We start from the raw sequence: 21,476 nt of genomic DNA, 5'->3' as shown, positions 1-21,476 counted from the left end.
ATATATATATATATATATATATATATATATATATACACATATATATATGTGTGTGTGTGTGTATGTGTGTGTGTGACAGGCTTCTTTCAGCTTTCGTCCACCAAATCCACTCACAAGGCTTTGGTTGACATGGGAACTATAGAAGACAACTGCCCAAGGTGCCACACAAGGGAACTGAACCTGAAACCATGTGGTTGGGAAGCAAACTTCTTACCATGCAGCCAAAGATCTTGCAAGTCTTAAAAAAAAAAAAAAGCAAAGATGGAGTGGTCATTTATGAAACATTTCACTTGAAATTAATCTGAAGCAGCAGAATTTTGAGAAGAATGAGTCTTAATTTGAAAAGTATGAAGGTTAAAATATCTAAAATCATCAGGGACTATGTGAAGAATGTAGGATATGGGAAACAACTCAATAACTGTGTAGGTAGTACAATTAACAGGTCATACGATGTATGGTAAAGATTTGCAGGTAAGCCGACAAGAAACCAACACTTAGCTACAAGCGAGTATCAAGCAATTACGGGAAGAAATTTAAAAGAAAACTACTGTTTTTCTTGGCACTATTTTTTTTTTGTTTGTTAAAATAAATAAATAAGTAAAGATGATGTACTGCATATACAAGAAATATGTGTTATGGGTAATAATGGTAGATTTTTAGCTGCTGGAGAGAATTAAGTTCAAGATGATTATTAAAGATTGGAAAAAAAAAATTGGGTGTTAGAGGCATTAGCTATTAAATGTAAGAGAGATGACAGCTTGTATAGGTATTCAATCTGATGCATGCTGTGTAAGAAAATGGTGTGAAATAGTGTGAGTGTCTACAAGCATGAGAAGTAAGCCAAAGAAAACACAAGATGAAGTAATTACATAGAAGTTCAGAAGGACAGTTATCAGAGATTTCAGCATGGTAAAAGAAAAGAAAAGAAAATGAGAGAGAGAGAGAGAGAGAGAAAGAGAAAGAAAGAGAGAGAGATTGCAAACTGATGGCAACTGCGATAAGTATACGAAACCATATAGCACAGCAGACTGCTTTTTTGTGTGTATGCTTGAGTGGGGGTGGGATGGCTTGAATTAAAAAAAAAAAAAAAAAAAAAAAAAAAAAAAAAAAAAAAAAAAAAAAAAAAAAACTGCATTAAGAACACACACACACACACATGTATAGGTTCAATGGAATGAACATGATAAATGGAACTCAATACATGAGTATGTATTCTTATTTTTAATTTTCAGAAAGTTACAAAAGTGACTCAAAGACTGAGAGTTTCATGCAACATTTTGTGAGGAGTGGTTGTGTGGTAAATAGCTTGCTTACCAACTACATGGTTCTAGGTTCAGTACCACTGCGTGGCACCTTGGGCAAGTGTTTTCTACTATAGCCTTGGGCTGACCAAAGCCTTGTGAGTGGATTTGGTAGACAGAAACTGAAAGAAGCCTGGTGTGTGTGTATGTGTATATATATATATATATATACATACATATGTGTGTGTGTGTGTGTGTGTGTGTGTGTGTGTGTGTGTGTGTGTGTGTCCCCCTAACATCACTTGACAACCAATTGCTGGTGTGTTTACGTCCCTGTAACTTAATGGTTCAGCAAAAGAGACCGATAGAATAAGTACTAGGCTTACAAAGGATAAGTCGTGGTGTCGATTTGCTTGACTAAAGGCAGTGCCCCAGCATGGCCACAATCAAATGACTGAAACAAGTAAAAGAATAAAAGAATATATATATATATATATATATATATACACACACACTCTGATGGAATTTGTGGAAGATGGAGACCTGGGAAGACATGGGATGAAGTATTGAAAACTGATCTCAAGATACTGAGCCTTACGAAGGAGATAACGAAGGATTCAGATATCCAGCGCCTTGCTGTACTCAAGCAGAATTGATACTGGTGCTGGAGGAACATAAAAAATACCCAGTGCACTCTATGGAGTGGTTGGCTTCAGGAGGGGCATCCAGCCATAGAAGCCATGGTAGAACAGACAGTGGAGCCTGGTGCTGGCCCCTGACCTCACCAGCTCTGGTCACACTGCCTGACCCATGCTAGCATGAAAGCAGAAGTTAAATGATGATGAAATATATGTGAGTGTGTTTAGGTGCAGGCGTATCTGTGTGGTAAAAAGCTTGCTCCCAAGTCACACGGTCTTGGGTTCAGTTCCATTGCATGGCACCTTGGGCAAGTGTCTTCTACTATAGCCTTGGGTTGACCAAAGACTTGTGAGTGGGTTTGGTAAATGAAAACTGAAAGAAGCATGTATATATATATATATATATATATATATATGTGTGTGTGTGTGTGTGTGTGTGTGTGTGTGTGTGTGTGTGTGTGTGTGTGTGTGTGTGTGTGTGTGTGTGTGTGTGTTTGTTTGTTTGTTTGTCCCCCACCATTGCTTGACAATTGATATTCGTGTGTTTGCATCCCCATAATCTGGTGGTTCAGCAAAAGAGACTGATAAGCTTAAACAAATAAGTACAAGGGTTGATTCATTTGACTAAAAATTCAAGGCGGTGCCCCAGCGTGGCTGCAATCTATTGACTGAAACAAGTAAAAGATAAAAGATATACATACATATATATATGTAATGTAATGTGTGTGTGCGTCTGTTTATATCAGCAGGTTCTGAACCACACAGATATGGCAAGCAAAAATACAATGAGGTATTTATGTCTCACTAAACTATCTCCACTTTTACTCCAAGCATAAGTTTCCTGACATTTCTACAGAGATTGAATAGAAAAATAAGTTTGAGAGAAAGTACTGGGGAGTGTGGGTGGGTTGATATAATCAAAATGGCCACAGTGTTGTAACAGAACCAAGTAAATATATATATATATATAACTGCAATTAAATGTGAAGGCCACAATTTAAAGAATGAAACCAATCCAAGAACAAATTTGATTGATTATGTTATAGGCACACCAACAGCAATGATTCTCAAGTTATTGTAAAAGGATACCCACCTAGTGCAGTGCATATATTTAAAAATATAATTCAAGTCTTTAGAAAATTCAAGTGAAGTGAAAACATTAATTTCAAAGTAATTTCTTCATTTGAATGTAAAGATTAAAATCTCAGCCTCTACACAATCGCAAAAGTGCGCTGCATTCCAAATGTAAATTTTTGTCATTGTTTTCTTTTCTTTTTTTTTTTTTCATTTTGGCCATACAACATCCTTAGCACTCAATATTAATTTCACAATCCTTGCTCTAAATCTACACGATTCTCTCTATTCATTATCAAAGATTTTAAGATTTTTAAAATTATGTAAAGATAAGAAACTCTTATATCTTGAAAGCAATGCGTACAGGAATTCTGCTTACCAAAAGAGTGTATATTCAATTTTTAATTTGATTTTGAAACGTAATAGAAAAAAGGAGGGCTGGAGGGGGGATGTAAGTTACCGCTCCACAAAACAAATTGTTTATGATTATTATAAAGTAAATTTTTAATTAAATTTACTTTCAGATTATATCAAAGTAAAAGTGATAACTTCAAAAAGTTTTGCATTAAATACCATTATCAAGATGAAACAACATGGCTTAATATGGTGAGGAGGTGGGTGGGGAGCATTAGTTTCTTCTGCATTCTTAGTCCAGTATGAATAACATAAGCACGTATGAATTCTACAATAAAAATTTCCTTTTAAAGTTTCACATTTAATTGCAGTTATATATACATACATACTCGGTTCTGTCATAACACTGTGGCCATGCTGGGGCACCAACTTGATGTTATTTATTCTATTAGGCACATTTGCTGAACTGCTAAGTTATGAGGATATAAACACACCAACACCAGTTGTCAAGCAGTGTGTGTGCAAACAGCGACATATGCACATATATACAATGGGCTTCTTTCAGTTTCCATCTACCAAATCCACTCACAACACTTTAGTCAGCTCAAGACTACAGTAGAGGGGACTCTTGCCCAAGATGCATCACAGTGGGACTGAACCTAGAACCATTTGGTTGGGAAGCAAACTTCCTATCATACAGCCATATATATATATATATATATATATATATATATACACACACACATACATATGTACAGGTAGAAATATACACACATATATATGTGTGTGTGTATATATAAGCATATACATGTACATATATATATATGTATACATGTTGATGAATCTGTAGAAAATTTCTAAGTTTATTTAATAAAAGGAGGAAACATGGATAAATTTTTCTCAATTGCCAAATACATTTTTTTCCATCAAAATGAATTCTTATTTTTATTTTTGTTTGTTTCAAGGGTGACATATTTATATCTATTAAATGTGAAACTTTATTGCAAAACGCATTATCAATGTTTTCTGAATTTAAGCAGGAAATTTTCTTACATAACATCACTGCTAGAGTTAAGTTATATGCATGCAAGATAATGCTGGAAAAGATTTTTCACAGAAGCCGTAGCCAAATAGTCAATGAACATGGTAAAATCATTTCTGATTATTTTACAAAAACAAAACAAAAAAAAAATGTAAAAAAAATAAGAAAATGATTATCTTTAAAATTGTTTATTTATAAAAGTAAAAAAAAAAAATTACATAAAAAAAAAGAAAGCAACAAAAGCAACCAAAGCAAATAAACAAACTAAGTAGAAAATAAAAGTTAAGAAATTTAATAGCAGAATTAATAATTCTTAAATATTCATTGAAAATATAGTTGAAAGATCAATTTAGATCCTAATTACAGATATTCGTCAATAATGATATTTTATCTTATTGTTGGTGATAAATTAGATGAGGCATAATTTAGATAGCATTTCAATTAAACATGCATGTATGCACACATAAACACGCATATACAATTGTGTATGTGTGACTGTGTGTACATCCATATGCATATGGGCAAGTTTTATAGTTACTAATTTGGTAGAAAGTTGGAGAAAGAGCTATTTATAAAGCAGGTCAATTCAAGTCAATGATTTTTACGACCCTTTAGCTAAGTGTGGACAGTAGTAAAAGCATAAACAATAATTTTATGCTTTGCATAGCAACTAGTTCTGGTTGATATGTAATTATCATAACTGAATAGAATGAGCTCTAATGCAAGCAACAGACATGGTTTCGTCTTGACACTGTAATCTCCGATGAACGAAGAAGACAGTAAATTATATAAATATATATTTAACTAAGTTACCATTGTATAAAGCAAATTGGGATAAAAGTAACAAAGCAATTTGATTGAGGAGCTATTCTTAAGGTAGTGGCTGAGAAACGAGTAGTTTTAAGGGGAGAATGACCACAACATATAGAAGATGGTGGTGGTAGAGATACCAATTAGATAGGGTTGAAGTCTGAGTAATGAAAGTAACAGCAAGGTGACTGCCTAGAATCCTGTGTGAGAAGAGGAGCTGTGTCTAAATTTTGGCTGACACAAGGAATTTTATCAAGTATTAACCAGCAACTAGGAGAGCTGTGTCATGGTAGGTATTAGCTGACAGCTAGGTGCTGTGTTAACATAGGTCGAAAACATTGGTTGAAAACTAGAAGTAGAAGAAAATCTTTTAAAACTATTAGTATATTTTGGTACTGAACTCTTTGGGTTAATCTCCCCTCATTCTAAAAGAAAGAAAGGAAAAAAAGTCTCAAACTTAATAGCTGTTTTGCAATATTTGTTCTGACTCTAAGATGGTGAGCTAGCAGAATTATCACCATGCCAGTCAAAATGCTTGGTAGCATTTCATCTTCTTTACGTTCTGAGTTCAAATTTCATTGAGGCTTTCATCCTTTTTGGGGTTAATAAAATAAGTACTAGTTGAACATTGGGGTGAATGTAATCACTTATCCCCTCTCCTGAACTTGCTGGCCTAGTGGCAAAATTTGAAGCCAATACTTGTTCTGGCTCTTTAGCATTTTATATTCAGAGTTCATATCCTTTCTAAGTCAACTTCACCTTTCATTCCTCCAGGGTTGATAAAATAAAGTACCAGTCAAGGACTGGAGTTGATGGCATCATTTAAATCCCCTTTCATCAGAATTGCTGGTCTTGTGCCTAATTCAGAAAACATTGTTATATACTGATGGTGAATATAAAAATTGATTAAGTGTTACATGTAGTAGCATTAGCTAATTAACAGGAGTTTCATCTCTGATTCAGACAGATGATATATGCTTTGGTTTGGATGACATCATATATAGTAGAATTATTAACGGAATACCTCAGGTATGATCAACGGAATGACAACAATCAATCTACCCCTAGGATGTTGTTTGAAATTCCAAGAACATTACAGAATACAAAAGGAACCTGAAGAAGGCAAGAAGGTACCCTGGTTGAAATGTTACTATCAGAACAACAATAAAGACATTAGACTGAATTATGTTAGTATATGTGTGTGTTTGTGTGTATATTTATAAATAGAGGCATAGGCATAACTGTGTGGTAAGAAGTTCTCTCCCCAACCACGTGGTTTCAGGTTTATGTCCACTGCATGGCACCTTGAGCAAGAGTCCTGGGCCGACCAAAGCCCAGTGGGTGAATTTGATAGATGGAAACTGAAAGAAGTCCATCATATATGTATATATGCACAATCACATGTGTGTGTGCGTGTCTGAGTTTGACCCCCTGCCATGGCTTGACAACTGGTGTTCATGTCATTATGTCTCCATAACTTGGTTCACCAAAAGAGATTGATAGAATAAGTGCGAGGCTTAAAAAAAATATGTACTGAGGTTGACTTGTTTGATTAAAATTCCTTGAAGTGGTGCTGCAGCATGGCCACAGTGTAATGACTGAAAGAGGTAAAGAGGCAAAAACAAGACAAACACACACACACAACTGCAAGGCTGACAGTTTTGAGGAGAAGGTACAAGTTGATACAATTGACCCCAGAGCTTGAGTGGTGCTTTATTTTACTCCCAAAAAGGATGAAAGATAAATTTGGTCTTGGCAGGGTTTGAATTCAGAATGTAAAGAATGGGAGGAAATACTGCAAAAGCAGTTTTCCTGACATTCTAATAATTCTGTCAGCTCGCTGCATCAACATCAGCATCAGCATTATTTTAACGTCCACTTCATTATGCCTGCATAGGTCAGACAAAATTCGTTGAGGCAGATTTTCTATGACCAGATGTCCTTCTTGTTGCCAGTCCTCACTCGTTTCCAAGCAAATAAATATTTCTTCACAATCATGCATCTTTTCGCAAAAGATTGAAAACAAGGGATACCACTCAAATGAGGTTAAAACGAGGAGAAACAAAACACAAACACACATACAAATGTATACAATGAGCTTCTTCTTATGAAATCCACTCATAAGGCTTTGGTCAGCTCAAGGCTATAGTAGAAGATACTTTACCCACGGTGTCATGCAGGGGAATGAATCCAAAACCATGTGGTAGGGAAATGAACTTTAGCACACAGCTATGCTTGTACCTTATATATATATATATATATATATATATATATATATATATATATATATATATATATATATATATATATATATATATATAATTGCTTCTTATTTAGCTATTATTAATAATTGCTTCTTATTTAGGCACAAGGTCAGCAATTTTGATGGTAACGAAGTTTGTTGTAACCATCAACTCTGTTACTTGACTAGAACTTTATTTTATCAATCCTGAAAGAATGAAAGGGAAAACTGGCCATGGTAGGATTTGAACTCAGAACACAAAGAGCTAGAACAATAGTAATTCGTCATCTTAGAAACTGAGAAAATTTAAAGGTCAGTCAAATATTCTAATGATGTCCTCTACCACTGGTTTTAATGTAGGATGGTCCAATGGTTCAGAAAAAAACTAATCAGTTCTGATCTTTGTGTCTCTAGTGAAACACATAATGACAGAACCATTTGACTACCTAAGCACATGATTTGATTAAAGTGATGAATGATTGTCTGGGACCAGCCACAATTTTTGGAAAAGCTGATAGCAGAAAAATGCAGCACATTATTCCAATCCCGTGATTTCTCCAAATAGTATTCCTGAGGTTTTATACTGAAATAACCTTCACTTCCAGAGACAAGCTTTAACCCTTAGATGGCAGACAGCATCAGTTTTTATGTTTCATTAGAGAACAGCGGACATCATAAATTGATGTTTCATTAGTGAAAAGCAGACATTATCAATTGATGTTTCAAAAATTTTACATGGCTATGGTAACCATCAATTGATGCCTAAACGTCTACTTCGTCAATTGTGCCTAAGTTCAAGTGGCTCTAATTGATGGAAGAAATCTAGTTGCAAATGGAAGATTTATACAGCAGTGAAGTTTTTCAGCTTTTCCTTCATCATCAGATGAGGCTGATGCTGATGCTCTAGATAGAACAGAAGAAAGTGATACTTCAACTAGCTGTAGATGGAAAAAAGTGCGCCAGTTTTTCTCCATTTGTAGATTCGTTTCACAACAACAATGCAGGAATCTCAAATGAATTTATACTCAAGTGATTTTATTGCCTTTTTGTCATTATCTTTACAATCTAAGAGAATTAAAATATCATTATCATAGTTTTTGTACTTATTTAAAGTGAAAATAAATATAAAAATTACCATTAAGAAAAAAAGATATTCTTGTCCACATTTGGTACACGCATTCATGTTAACCTTTTCCCACCATTTAAAGATTAATGAGAACTAAGGAACACTTTTACTCCCAAGGGCCCTTACTGCATGATCAACACCAACCTGGAATTTCTAATTTCTCCATACTTTATATTCTGTGAATTAACACCTGAATATATCAGAATCAAAAGACCATCATTATTAGTGCTTTGTTGCTGTATAATTTAGAACAGATATTAAATCGATAATTAAGAGGTAATTAGCGAAGGATATGTAAAAAGACTGCAGCATAGCATCTTATCAAATTATAATACTGTCTAATTGGTTGTGTTAGCATAAAACTAGAAGGTCCCCCCAATTAAAAGTTTCATGTTTGCTATATATATATATATATATATATATATATGTGTGTGTGTGTGTGTGTGTGTGTGTGTGTGTGTGTTATGCATGTATATAAGCATGTATATGTGTGTGTGATATATATATATATATATATATATATATATATATATATATATACATGCATATATGCATGTATAAGTGCATATGTATATATAAAAATGGAGTATAACAATTAATTATTAAAATCCAATAAACTGTTGGATTGGTTTCGATATTCTAGAGAATTCCACCTTCTATAATTAAGAGATACAAGATATTGTGAAGAAATTAAATGTAATCTAAACAAGTTTGCCATTAGCAAATACAAATAATAATAATAAAAAGAGTCTAAAAAATATAGTTTTGCTACAACTTTAATATCTCAAACTTAATTTTAAAAAACCCCAGCAGCTCTTCAAACCAGATTTTAGAGCTGTTCAGAGAATCGAAAAATTTAATAAATCTGAAGAAAAGAAGCAAAAAAGAAAAAAAATCAAAAGAAAAAATAACTGTAATAATTAAATGAATGCTAATAAGATTATTTTAAATAATGAAATACATAAATGACCCCAGATTTATATTAAGTATTTAATTAAATAATAATAATAATGATAATAATAATTTCAAAACCCTTTGTCTGCTTATTTATTTATAAGACAGTCTTAGCCAATCATATAAGACTTAAGAAGTTATGGTGAGAATTGCAGAGGTCAATAACATGTGTTAAAAATATCTTAGAAATAAATTGTTTGTTTTGATTATAATTTAATTTCATCTTGCATGTTTCTTAACTAGGTTTCAATTTACAACCTCTCCCTCTCTTTGTCTTCCAGTCCACTCCCTCCTCCCTCTACCCTCCCCTAAAAATTCAGATAATACGATGTAACAAAGATTTAATTAACCTGATTTCTTTCTTAAATATTTATCAATTCAGGCTTGTATTTTCTTTGACGTTTTCCTGTTATTTCCATGAATACCAAATAAATGTGAAATAAACCAATACTTTATAGAACACAAGAACATGAGAGAACATTTAACATTAATATTGTAAACAGCTAACTTTCCTTTATTTTTCTTTCCCTCTATTTTATTTGTCTTTAAATAAGAATTAAGAATGGCTATATATCAAAAACTCAGAGATTTTTCTGTACATTTCTTCAGTTCAATTCCTGTATTTTTGAAAAAGAAGTTGGACACCTCAAATACGACCAATTCATATTAATACAAGAATGTAAACTAACAGCATCAGTATTTCCTTAAATTCTCTCAGTGTTTAAGAAGAATCTTAATGATGATAATTTCTTTTGTCTTATGGACATGTCAAGATCCAAGAACACAGGAAAAAATATAAATAAATAAAACCACAACAAAAAAGGAAAAAAAAAAAAGGAAAATGATTAAGTATTGTAAAAGCTCAACATCAATTGCATTGATTGTTCAGGATCATTCTAAACCTGGATAACCAAATTTGTTATCTGAATATGGGGATGCACATGAAGAAACTTCAGTTTTCCAGAATAAGATCTTAATGGTTTAGTAAGGAGGCACACACAGGTTTAACAATCTGATATTGAACATTTTATAGCAAAGAACAGCAAATGGAATTTCTAATACAGCAGTTGTGTAACATAGATGTTTCAGAATGAGGGAATGAAATATTAGAAGCTGTAACAAATAATGACAGTTAATAATTTGATTTGCAAAACAAGCATTGCTGAAATTGATCTATTGAGGAGAGGATAAGGAATCTATGATCAGATCTGTTATATAATAGAACCAATTACTGATATATAAAAGACCTGTTATATAATAATAATACAGAAACACTGCTAATATAAAAGAGAAACATATATATCTACATATATACAAAAGCATACACACATATACAAACACACACACACACATATATATATACATACACACACATGCACACATATATATATGCATATACACACACACACATATTGAGTTTTAACAAAAAAAAAATGCTAACATAAAAAAATATGTAAAATGCTTCAGACATGACAGTTTCGAAGTAAAAGGTTACGAGATCAAACATTGCCAATATCAAGATATATCACTTTACTTAAGTGAATCAATTGAGAAAGACATTAAGAGTGAATATAGAGGAACATGAGGATGCTATTACTGCTTTAGAAGAACAGGTGGAAAGACAATACAGGAATTTAGGGAGGAGAGAAAATAAGCCCAGTGGAAGAACAAGGGGAAAAGAAGAACAAACAGCAAAAAAAAAACAACCTTTCCTGAAAGATTCAAAGTATTTAGCAAAAAAGATCAAAAAAGAATGCTGCTTATGGAGAATAAAAGAAGCAAATTGAATCCTAGTAAAAAGGGTGTTAGAATTTCACTTGAAAGTTTCCATAGATATCCCAGATATCAGGATTAGCTGCTTATGATGACAAGTGTTGGTGCTTAATGTGTGCAACATTGAAATGAAGATAGGATGGATGTGATTTCATGAATGATAACACACAAGTCCCCCCAAAAGACTGAGCTATTTACAACTACTTATGCAATTGTACAGGCATGGCTGTGTGGTTAAGAAGCTTGCTTCGCAATCATGATGGTTTCAGGTTCGATCCTATTGTGTTGCACTTTAGGCAAAGTGTCTTCTATTATAGCCCCAGGCTGACCAAAAGTCAGAGTGGATTTGATAGACTGAAACTGAAAGAAACCTGTTGTGTGTGTTCATCTCCTTGTCTTGACGTTATGTGATGGCTGTAAACAAGCGTCACCATCATACAAGTTCTTTGTTTGTAGTCTTCTATGAAAAACGTCTACTTATGGGAAAATATCACCTTGTTTAGAAATAGGTGAAGATTGAAGATTGGTGACAAGAGGGGGGCTTCAGACCAGAGAAATCCATCTGACACATGCAAGCATGTAAAAGTGGATGTGAATGTGGATGTCAATAGTGGAAATGATATAGGGGTTAAGAAATTGCTTTTTTTTTTCTATAAATGGAAGGGAAGACTAAGAGATTAATTAGCTTACAGAGGATACAGTGTGAATGAACCTCATGCAGATGGCAAAACAACCCTTTAAGTCAAGTGAATAGGTGAATTAAGCAGAATTCTGTATGTAAGAGAATTTTAATTTTGCTTTTTACTTGGTGAGTTTAGAGGAAGAGACAATGTTCAAGGCTTCTTTTCCCTTCTTTCTACTCTATGCACAAGGCCCAAAATTTTTGGGGAGGGATCCAGTTGATTAGATTGACCCCAATATGCAACTGGTACTTAATTTTTCAACCCCGAAAGGATGAAAGGCAAAGTCAACCATGGCTTTTGCAGAGTCTTCTAGACTGGTGAAAGTGAGGCTATTAATGTTCTTGTTGAACATTTGTAAGTCAACATTTGCAGGAAAGACAAGAGCAGGAAGGGAATTCCAGAGGGATCACATTTCTGAGAAGGAAGGACTGGGCATAGTGATTATCATAGAGCCTGATCAATATCCAGTCAAGTACTGGGGTCAATAGAAACATCTCTATCTATCCCTTAACTTATATTTTAGGTTTTGAGCCATAAATATCAGGAATCATTATTTTATATTCACAGCCCCAACATTGGAGCTGCTGCTGCTACTACTACTACAACTACTACACCCTCATAGACATCTTATGTTAATGCCTAAAGGCCTTCAAACTGATTAGCTTGGAATCATCACTGACACACTCCAACCTCTGACCAATAGACATGCTGTCTCCTCACACAGCCTTTTCTACAACTACTACAACAGCTTCTGCTCTTTGGAACTAGATGTCTGATTACAACAAATACTTGAGTGGTTAGTATAATACATTAAGCTACATTCTGCCAACCAGATCCCTGGAACAGATGCAATGAGAGTGAGAAGAGTCCTGAGATGCTCTTCTACTGAAGGGGAGGGAGCAATACCAAATGGTATTTCACTTGACCGGGTAAAGGAGGGGGGTCATTAACCCTTTTGATACCAACTCACCTGAGACCACCTCTAGTTCGATGAGATAAACTTCCTGTTTTAAAGTGAGCTAAATTAAAACCTGTTGAAATTTCATGTTAATTTATCTTCCAAACACCAGTTTAATAATGACAAAGCTATTTTACTAAATTCTCCATTATTTTCAAAATCGACTGAAACAAAGGCAGTGTATTTCAACAGGGATATGGTAACAGAAGTGTTAAAGTGATCTAAATTTAAACCTCTTCACTGGCTTAACAGCATCAAAGCTATTTTACTAAATTCCTTATTATTTTTGATAAAGACATTCGAGCGAGATCGTTGCCAGTGCCGCTGGACTGGCTCCTGTGCAGGTGGCACATAAAATACAGCATTTTGAGCGTGGCTGTTGCCAGTACTGCCTGACTGGCCGTCGTGCCGGTGGCACATAAAAGCACCCACTACACTCTCGGAGTGGTTGGTGTTAGGAAGGGCATCCAGCTGTAGAAACTCTGCCAAATCAGATTGGAGCCTGGTGTAGCTATCTGGTTCACCAGTCCTCAGTCAAATCATCCAACCCATGCTAGCATGGGAAGCGGACGTTAAACGATGATGATGATGATGATGATTAACTGAAATGAAAGTAGTGTATTTCAACAGAAATATGATAATAAATGGGTTAAGTAACCAGCAAAATAAGTAGAGATAGTTTACTAATGTGGCAGGGAACATGTAAGGTAGGGAACTGCCGGATTGGAAATTGTATCTTAGCCTTTTCCATTATTGCATCTGACTGGTAACCAGATTACATCATGAGGAAAGAATACTGAAATGCAGAATTATTGCAGAAAAAACACCTAGGGGCACCTGGTGCATGAAACATTAATAGTGAAGTGGTGCCAACATGCATGGTGTAGTGAGCAAACAAATTTTAATTGATAAATATTTTTTTTTTTAGCTTACTGTATCAAATACGTTAACAGACATTACTAAACATGTAGGAGACTAGAAACAGGTGATCTGTGCAACTAGTTAATACATGGAGAGAATGAAAGGAGATAGGGCTGGAGTTTGGTTTACCATCACTTGGTGGTTGGTTTCTATTTGTTAAAAAGAATCCAACAGATTTGGATTTTCTGGTACAGTAGATTAATTTCATCAAGCTGAAGCATGAGGATAACAAAGTTTGACCAACAATATCTCATCAAATGTAAAATAGCTGGTTGCCCAATTGGTCAAGGTTCTTTTGAAGCTTCTATAGAAAGGGGCCCCCACCATGATAGAATATAGTCAAGTGTGTATGAAATGTTTATCTGAGTCGATGGATGGACAGACAGAGTGGTACTTTATCTTACTGACCCTGAAAGGCAAAGCTGATTTCAGTGGTATTTGAACTCAGAATGTAAAGAGCAGGAACAAATGCTTCTAAGTAGTTTGCCTGACAGTTTTGCTAGCTTGTTGCCTTAGACGACAATTAAATAATGGTCCTGATTATATATGTATATTTTTTTTACACACACACACACACACATTGTTTTGTCTGCTGATTTCTGTACTATATATTTAGACTGTAGGTTTCATCACATAGTAAAGACTGTAAACACAAAAGACGAAATGAATAGTCTGCTGAGTGTATATACCACTGTTATGCTGCTGTATGTAAAGCTTACATGAAAACAGACAAAGAGTTAATATATTTAATTCTTTGTCTGTTAACTTTTATCCAAACATTTTCTAGTTTTCATGCAAAGGATTAATTCTGATGTAATATTTTTCAAAGAATTTCAGTGAAAGCCTAATTAATTTGACTCATTTTCAATGTATAAAAGATAAATCTTATTTTGGTATTAAGTGTATATTATACAATGGAATAATAGATTAATCTGCTAAGTTGGCAATAAGGAAACAATAGATGATAAATACCAAAGCTAGAATGAAGTGAATTAAAAGGGAATGAGCTGAAGAAGCCAGATTAGAAGGCATGAAAAATCAAGAGGCATTAGAAGATTAATGAAAAGATACACTTACCAGAATCGGAAACGGTAAAAGTCCCATCATTTCCTGAGGTGATAGATAGCAGGAAAGACCCAGTAGTGTCTGGATCTTTAACAACAAGTTTAAGGACATCAAAATCAATGGGGAAGTTCTCTATTAGCTCCAAGGCATATACACTGTGGTTAAAATGAGGTGGATTGTCATTGACATCCAATAGCTCAATTGTTACCTGAAAGGAAAAAAAAAACACACCAAAAATTAACATAAATAATATGTAATATACACACAAGGACAATTATTTTGGGGAATGATCTAATCAAAAGGAACATTAACAATGACAAAAAATTATTTTGTATAGGTTGCATTTAACCCTTTCGTTACCATATTTCTATGGAAATACCCTGCCTTTGTTTAAATTAATTTTGAAAATGATGAATTTAGTAGAATTTAGTAAAATAACTTTGTTATTTTGAAGTTGGTGTTAGGAACATAAATTAACATGAAATTCTGATGAAAGTTTTTAAGTGAGATCACTTGAAAACTAGAAATTTGTTTAATAGAACCAAGGGCAATCTCAGGTGAGTTGATATCAAAAGGTTAAAACATGGACACCAGCACATTAAAAAGCACTCCTAATAATTTTACATTGTTTCCACTCATTTGTCAAGTGAGGTTGTCTTGTACCCTCTAAGCCTGAACACTTCTCATTCCCCAATGATGTGTAGTGATCTTACCAGTCTTGTGGAGCTCTCAAGCCAGAGAGAGAGAGAAAAAAAAGACAAAACGAAACAAAACAAAAAACTAATGGTATTTCAAAGGTATGTCTTTTTATTAGTGTTTAAATGTCAAAGTTAATACTAGCCATTTTCAAATCAGAATTAATTAAAACCTTTTGTTACAATTTTTCTAATGAAAGCATTTAATATGCACATTTCAGATCATTGCATGATATATAATAGGAGATACATCCCTTACGCAAGACCTTCCTCAGTTAATATATTTCAATATATGTGATGGACTCTCCTGTCAATATACATACATACATATATATATATATAATGATGGACTCTCCTGTTGCAGATCACTTTTGCTGATTTGTTTATTGTAGTCAAATGTATGAGCTGTACCTTAGTTTATTCCCTCGATTAAATGGATATTGCCTGAACAGGTGTATGGTGTACCACGCATAAGGTGTCAAAGTGATCGCAAAGCAACATGAGATGAAGTGTTTCACCTAAGAACACAACACACCAACCGGTCTAGGAATTGAAACCACAATCTCATGATAGTGTCCTCACACACACACACATACACATATATATATATATATATGTTTACATATTCTTTTTTGTAACAGTGAATCCGAGCAGATAAAGCTATAAATAATAATGTGTAAATATTGGGTTAAAACCCTTTGGATGAAAAACTAGTTGAAGGTTGCCTGTGGGACATGAACCCACATCTCCAGTAAACAAGTCACTCAGGCAGCCTTAAAAAAAAAATTATTTCACATTCTTCAAGTTTCTAAATTCTTATGACACCAGCATTAAACACACACACACACACACACATTCATACATTGCAGGTTCATGAACACACACACACATACAGAACTGTAACTTAGTAACATTCTCCAAGCATTGTCTCCATAACCTTATATCATAGTATTGATATAAAGGTCATTGTTTAAACCCTTGGTTAGCCTTCATTAAGCAGACCTATGATCAGGTGCATTCCAGCCTTGGCTAGCTCACTTTTCTCTTTGAAAATCTAGCACAAGTCAATGCATTCCTGCTGCAAGACAGTCGTGTATTACAATTCAATGGAATTCAGTTGCTATTTCTAGCAGATCAAGAGACCACATAGAAGCTCCTATTATTGGCTTGATTCATATTTAAGTATGTGTAATATGTAATTATAGCAATTAGTAAATTTCGGACTTGCTGAAGCAGACATTACTTGCAGCTACCAAAATAGTTATTATGGTCAATAAGTATTCCTTAATAAGATGTAGACAGGAAGTCAGTAAATTATAAGTGTTGTTACTGAAATATGCGAGCCAACTTAGTTTGATTTAACATGCAGAGGAGGCTGCTTCCTCTTCTTCATCATCATCATCACTTAATGTTCGTTTTCCATGCTGGCTTGGGCTGAATGTTTGACAGGAGCTGACAATCGAGAGGACAGCACTAAGCTCCAATATCTGCCTTGGTAAGATATCTACAGCTGGATGATGAAGGCGATGGTGGCGGTGGCGACCACCACCACCATCTTCTAGTGTCTGTGTTCCATGCTGGCATGGGTTAGATGGTTTGACTGGAACTGGTAAGTCAGAGAGCTGCCCTTCTTAACACCAACCACTCTGCGGAGTGTACTGGGTACGTTTTAAGGGTCACTGGCACAGGTGCCTTTTATGTGCAACCTTCCTGAAACCAAGTGCTTCACAGAGAGTACTTCTTACATGGCACTAGTGAGGATACTAAGTAACTTACAAGACAAACCCCATCACTCAACCGAAGTGATGAGAGGTTAAAGCATGATAGAAGGACAGGAACAGGTGTCTTGCTGTAGATGAGATATATAGTTCCTCCAGTTAGGAAAGAGAGTGGTGCTGAAGACATGTCAGGTTGTACCCCCAACTAACATGAAGGTAAATGTAAGAAGAGTGGTGTGGGTGGGCAGGTAAGCCTCCAGGGAGTGTGAGAGGTGAGTGACAGGTGGATAGCAATAGTGATAGAGGGAAATGCACATAGGTGGCTGCTTATATATTATAATGTATTGTATCAACCCAAAGGAATAGCAACATAAATAGGTAGATGTATAAAATAGTCAGTACATCGCTTAAGACTTTTGTTACCAAATATTTTTTTTAACTCATGGGATACTTCTGAGTAAATAAAAATATTTTGGCGCTCTTAGCATTGTCAATGTTGTCGTCTTAATGTCCACTCTTCCATGCTGATATGGGTCAGATGAAATTTATTAAGGCAGACTTCCTATGGCTGGAAGCTCTTCCTTTCAAAAACCCTCACCTGTTTCCAAGCAAGGTAAATATTTCTCCATGAACAGACATATTTTTTTCTGAACAGTAATACACAAGTAATAAGGATGAAATAAACTGAAAAGCAACTAAGATCAGCCACACACATACATCCAAATTCTTTTGTTGACAGCAACAAAATGATACAAAATAAACAACGATACTATAATATCATCACATCACACGATTGCAATTAGAAATTTAACAAACATAAAATCAGTTAAAAATCAAATGTTTGAAAATATATCAAACCATTGAAAAGGCTATGGATTGATGTGAGGAAAACTTTTTGGTGGATATAGACAACCACTTTGGAAAGCAAAAGGGAAATATAGACTAGCAACAATCAATGAGTGAGTTTATAGGCTTTATTAGTTATATTTCTTCTGAAATATAATAATATTGGGTTTAACATATGTTTCAGATCAAAATAGTTGCAGTCAAAGCGTAAGGTGAGAGATTTGCTAAAATAGTTTTAAAAGCCATCTGAAAGCTGTGACCTATGACCATGAATGCTGGGTAATGAATGGAGTGCAATTGTGTATAAAAGTAGATGAAATGGGGTTCCTCTAACGGATCGCTGGAGTAATGTCACTTGATAGAGTTTGAGACTCAGAAATTATGGAGTCTCTCCAGGCTGAGCAACTACTTCTCTGGATTGAGAGGTCACAGCTCTGGTATGACTGACATGGGATTAGAATATTGTAGGAAAGAATTACAAGACAGATCCTTTAAGCTGGCCTAACAACCAGCAGACCTCGGGGTAAATGTGATGGTTGGATGATATCTATAATCTGTTAGTTATGCATGGGATGTAACCTACTGGTTTGACAAATGATACTGATAGAATAAGTACCTGGCTTATAAAAAAAAAAATGGAAGTACTGGGGTCAATTCATTTGACTAAAATTTCAAGGTGGTCCCTTAGCATGGGCACAACCAAATGAAAGGGAGTTATAAAAGTAAGTACTGTTTTGAATTCTAGGATTCATAGGGGTGATTACTTGGTTTCTATGACATATAAGTGAATGAGATCACAGCATTCCTCTGGATAGGATGCAAGTCCATTGCAGGGTTACTCATTTACAGGTGAATGAATTGGAGCAATGAGAAATTAAGTATTTTACTCAGGAATACGACACATTGCTCAGTCCTGGAATTGAAACCATGATCTTGGGATCATGAGCACAACACCCTAACCACTAGGACACACGCCTTCACAAATAAAGTGGTGCTCTGCCATTATTGATAATAAAACATGAAGCAAATTTAATGATCTCAAAGATCATTAAAAGATTCAGTAGTAAAGACCAAAAAAAAACAAAACAAACTAGTGTAGCAATTGAGAAAGGTCGATACTATTTTGGAATTCAGAACCCCTCAAGGAAGAAGTGACAGTCAACAGATTCTTTGTGTGTTGAAGGTATTAAACCATTGTTTTTGATTCTCAATTCATGATTTTTTTGTTATTGAAATTGCGAAACAAATATTTAATGTTAACGAAAAGTAAATTAAGGATATTGATGGAAAACTTTGCATATTTAACAAGAAAATTAACCTACAACCAAACAGAATCCATGTAACATCATGTAGCAGCCTATTGGTTATGAGTTTATAGCGAATGGAAACATTATTTAATTATCTCAACTGAGATGATCTTTCAACAGAATTGACGCAATGTTCATTTGTATGGCGAAATATTAATGATTCAATTAAAAATCTTTAATATATCTTATCAGGAAATAACTGCTGTCATCTTGCATTAAACAAAGATTCAGTATTTGGCTCTTTTCACAAAATTACATTTTTTCTTGACATTAAGGACTTAAGAAAATGCAATTTGGAATCTGAAGATTGTTAGAGGCAGTTTTAAAACAAAATGACGTGGCTATTAAAACTATCAAGATTCTAATACAAATAATTATAAAAGTAATTTAAGAAATATATAGAATTTTTCATAGAAACTAGTTGGAGAGACATTCTAAATGAATCCAATTAGAAACAGGCATACATTCCACAGCATCAATGTAGTGTTATTATTGGGTGGCTCAATTCAGTTTTAAGCAGAAACTTAAATCTCATATTAATACACTAGCTTTATACACAGACATCACCATTTTACATAATTTATACAAATATATCAAATTATACACACACACACATATATATATATATATGGAACACTTTATTAAATTATGTTAATGCAGATCAACTGCTTTACTTGAAGACTGGATAATGATACTATAAGTGGAGCTCTAAATTCATCAGGTAGTAATCATACATCTAACCGTATACACATGTGCATGCATGTGTGTGTGTGTGTGTGTGAAAATGTGTACCAAGGAATCCTTTGTAATTGATTAAGATATCTACCTGATACTGACTGGATTAATGTTGTACATCAGCCATCATAATGAAAACCCCATGTACTAACAAAGTCCAGACCTGACGACAAAAGAAGATAAAGATGACTGGTAAAAAGGCTAAAATCCACTCCGTAGTTTTAACCCTTTCGTTACCAACCTGGTTGAAACTGGCTCTGGCTCTGTAGTACAAATGTCTTGTTTACATAAGTTTTGAGTTAAAATCTTCCACCAAACCTTAGTCACAAATTAATGTTCCTAACACTAGCATAATGATAACTAAGTTATTTTACTAAATTCTTTGTTATATCTAAAATAATTGAGAGAAACATAGAGCATCTCAAAATAAATACAGTAATGAGAGGATTAAGCCCATTTTGATTCACCAAACCAAGATTTAATGAGTTCGAGCCACTCACTCAATGAAAATTTCTGCCAAATTTGGTGAAAATCCATTCAGCTGTTTTCCAGCAATTTTGCAAATGCATAGACAAAGACGAGTGGTTACAATACCCTACTTTCATTTACACGCACAGGGTAATAAAAAAAGCATTACATTAGACAAAGTAATCTGAAGGGTTAGAGTTACTTCAAGACAATCATTCCTGACCACATCACAGCAAAGTCACTCACTGACTAACAAAGTTTCTCAGAGGAGAGATCTTTGACTATAACCATTGTAAGACTACTCAACTGATTAGCATAAAGTCACTCTCACAGGCATTAAATTGTGGGATTAAGCTTATCACCCAACAAGTGTTTAAGGACTTAGTAGTAGAGTTCATTTATTAATTTAAAACTGAAATTTCACTTTGGATTGAAACCTCATCTTCAACATTAGAGATAGTTATGTCTTTGACAAAACAGGTTCACCTTGTTTTGTTGAAGACATGGTAGGTGCCCACAAAAAGATGTACCCAACACCCTCTCTAAGGTGGTGAGTAAACAAAGCAGAGAAAGCATAAAGTCAAGAGACTCTTTGATATTATTTTACTGGTGCCATAATTGTTGTTGTTGGCACTCCGTCGCTTACGACGTCGAGGGTTCCAGTTGATCCAATCAACAGAACAGCCTGCTCGTGAAATTAACGTGCAAGTGGCTGAGCACTCCACAGACACGTGTACCCTTAATGTAATTCTCAGGGATATTCAGTGTGACACAGTATGACAAGGCTGACCCTTTGAATTACAGGCACAACAGAAACAGGAAGAAA

The 21,476-nt window shown here is 34.5% G+C and overlaps 1 protein-coding gene across 1 annotated transcript in view; it reads right to left on the bottom strand.

Moving 5' to 3' along the window:
* LOC106882952 (cadherin-related tumor suppressor) overlaps nucleotides 1–21,476 on the bottom strand; it is a 326,029-nt gene that overhangs the window by 66,329 nt on the left and 238,224 nt on the right. Inside the window, exon 2 of the mRNA XM_052972443.1 lies at nucleotides 14,894–15,089. Coding sequence (XP_052828403.1) covers nucleotides 14,894–15,089 — 196 coding nt within the window. The remainder of the gene's footprint in view (nucleotides 1–14,893; nucleotides 15,090–21,476) is intronic.

The sequence above is a fragment of the Octopus bimaculoides genome, chromosome 13 (genome assembly GCF_001194135.2).
Source record: "Octopus bimaculoides isolate UCB-OBI-ISO-001 chromosome 13, ASM119413v2, whole genome shotgun sequence".
Classification (NCBI taxonomy): domain Eukaryota; kingdom Metazoa; phylum Mollusca; class Cephalopoda; order Octopoda; family Octopodidae; genus Octopus; species Octopus bimaculoides.
This window is presented reverse-complemented; position numbering and strand designations above follow the sequence as displayed.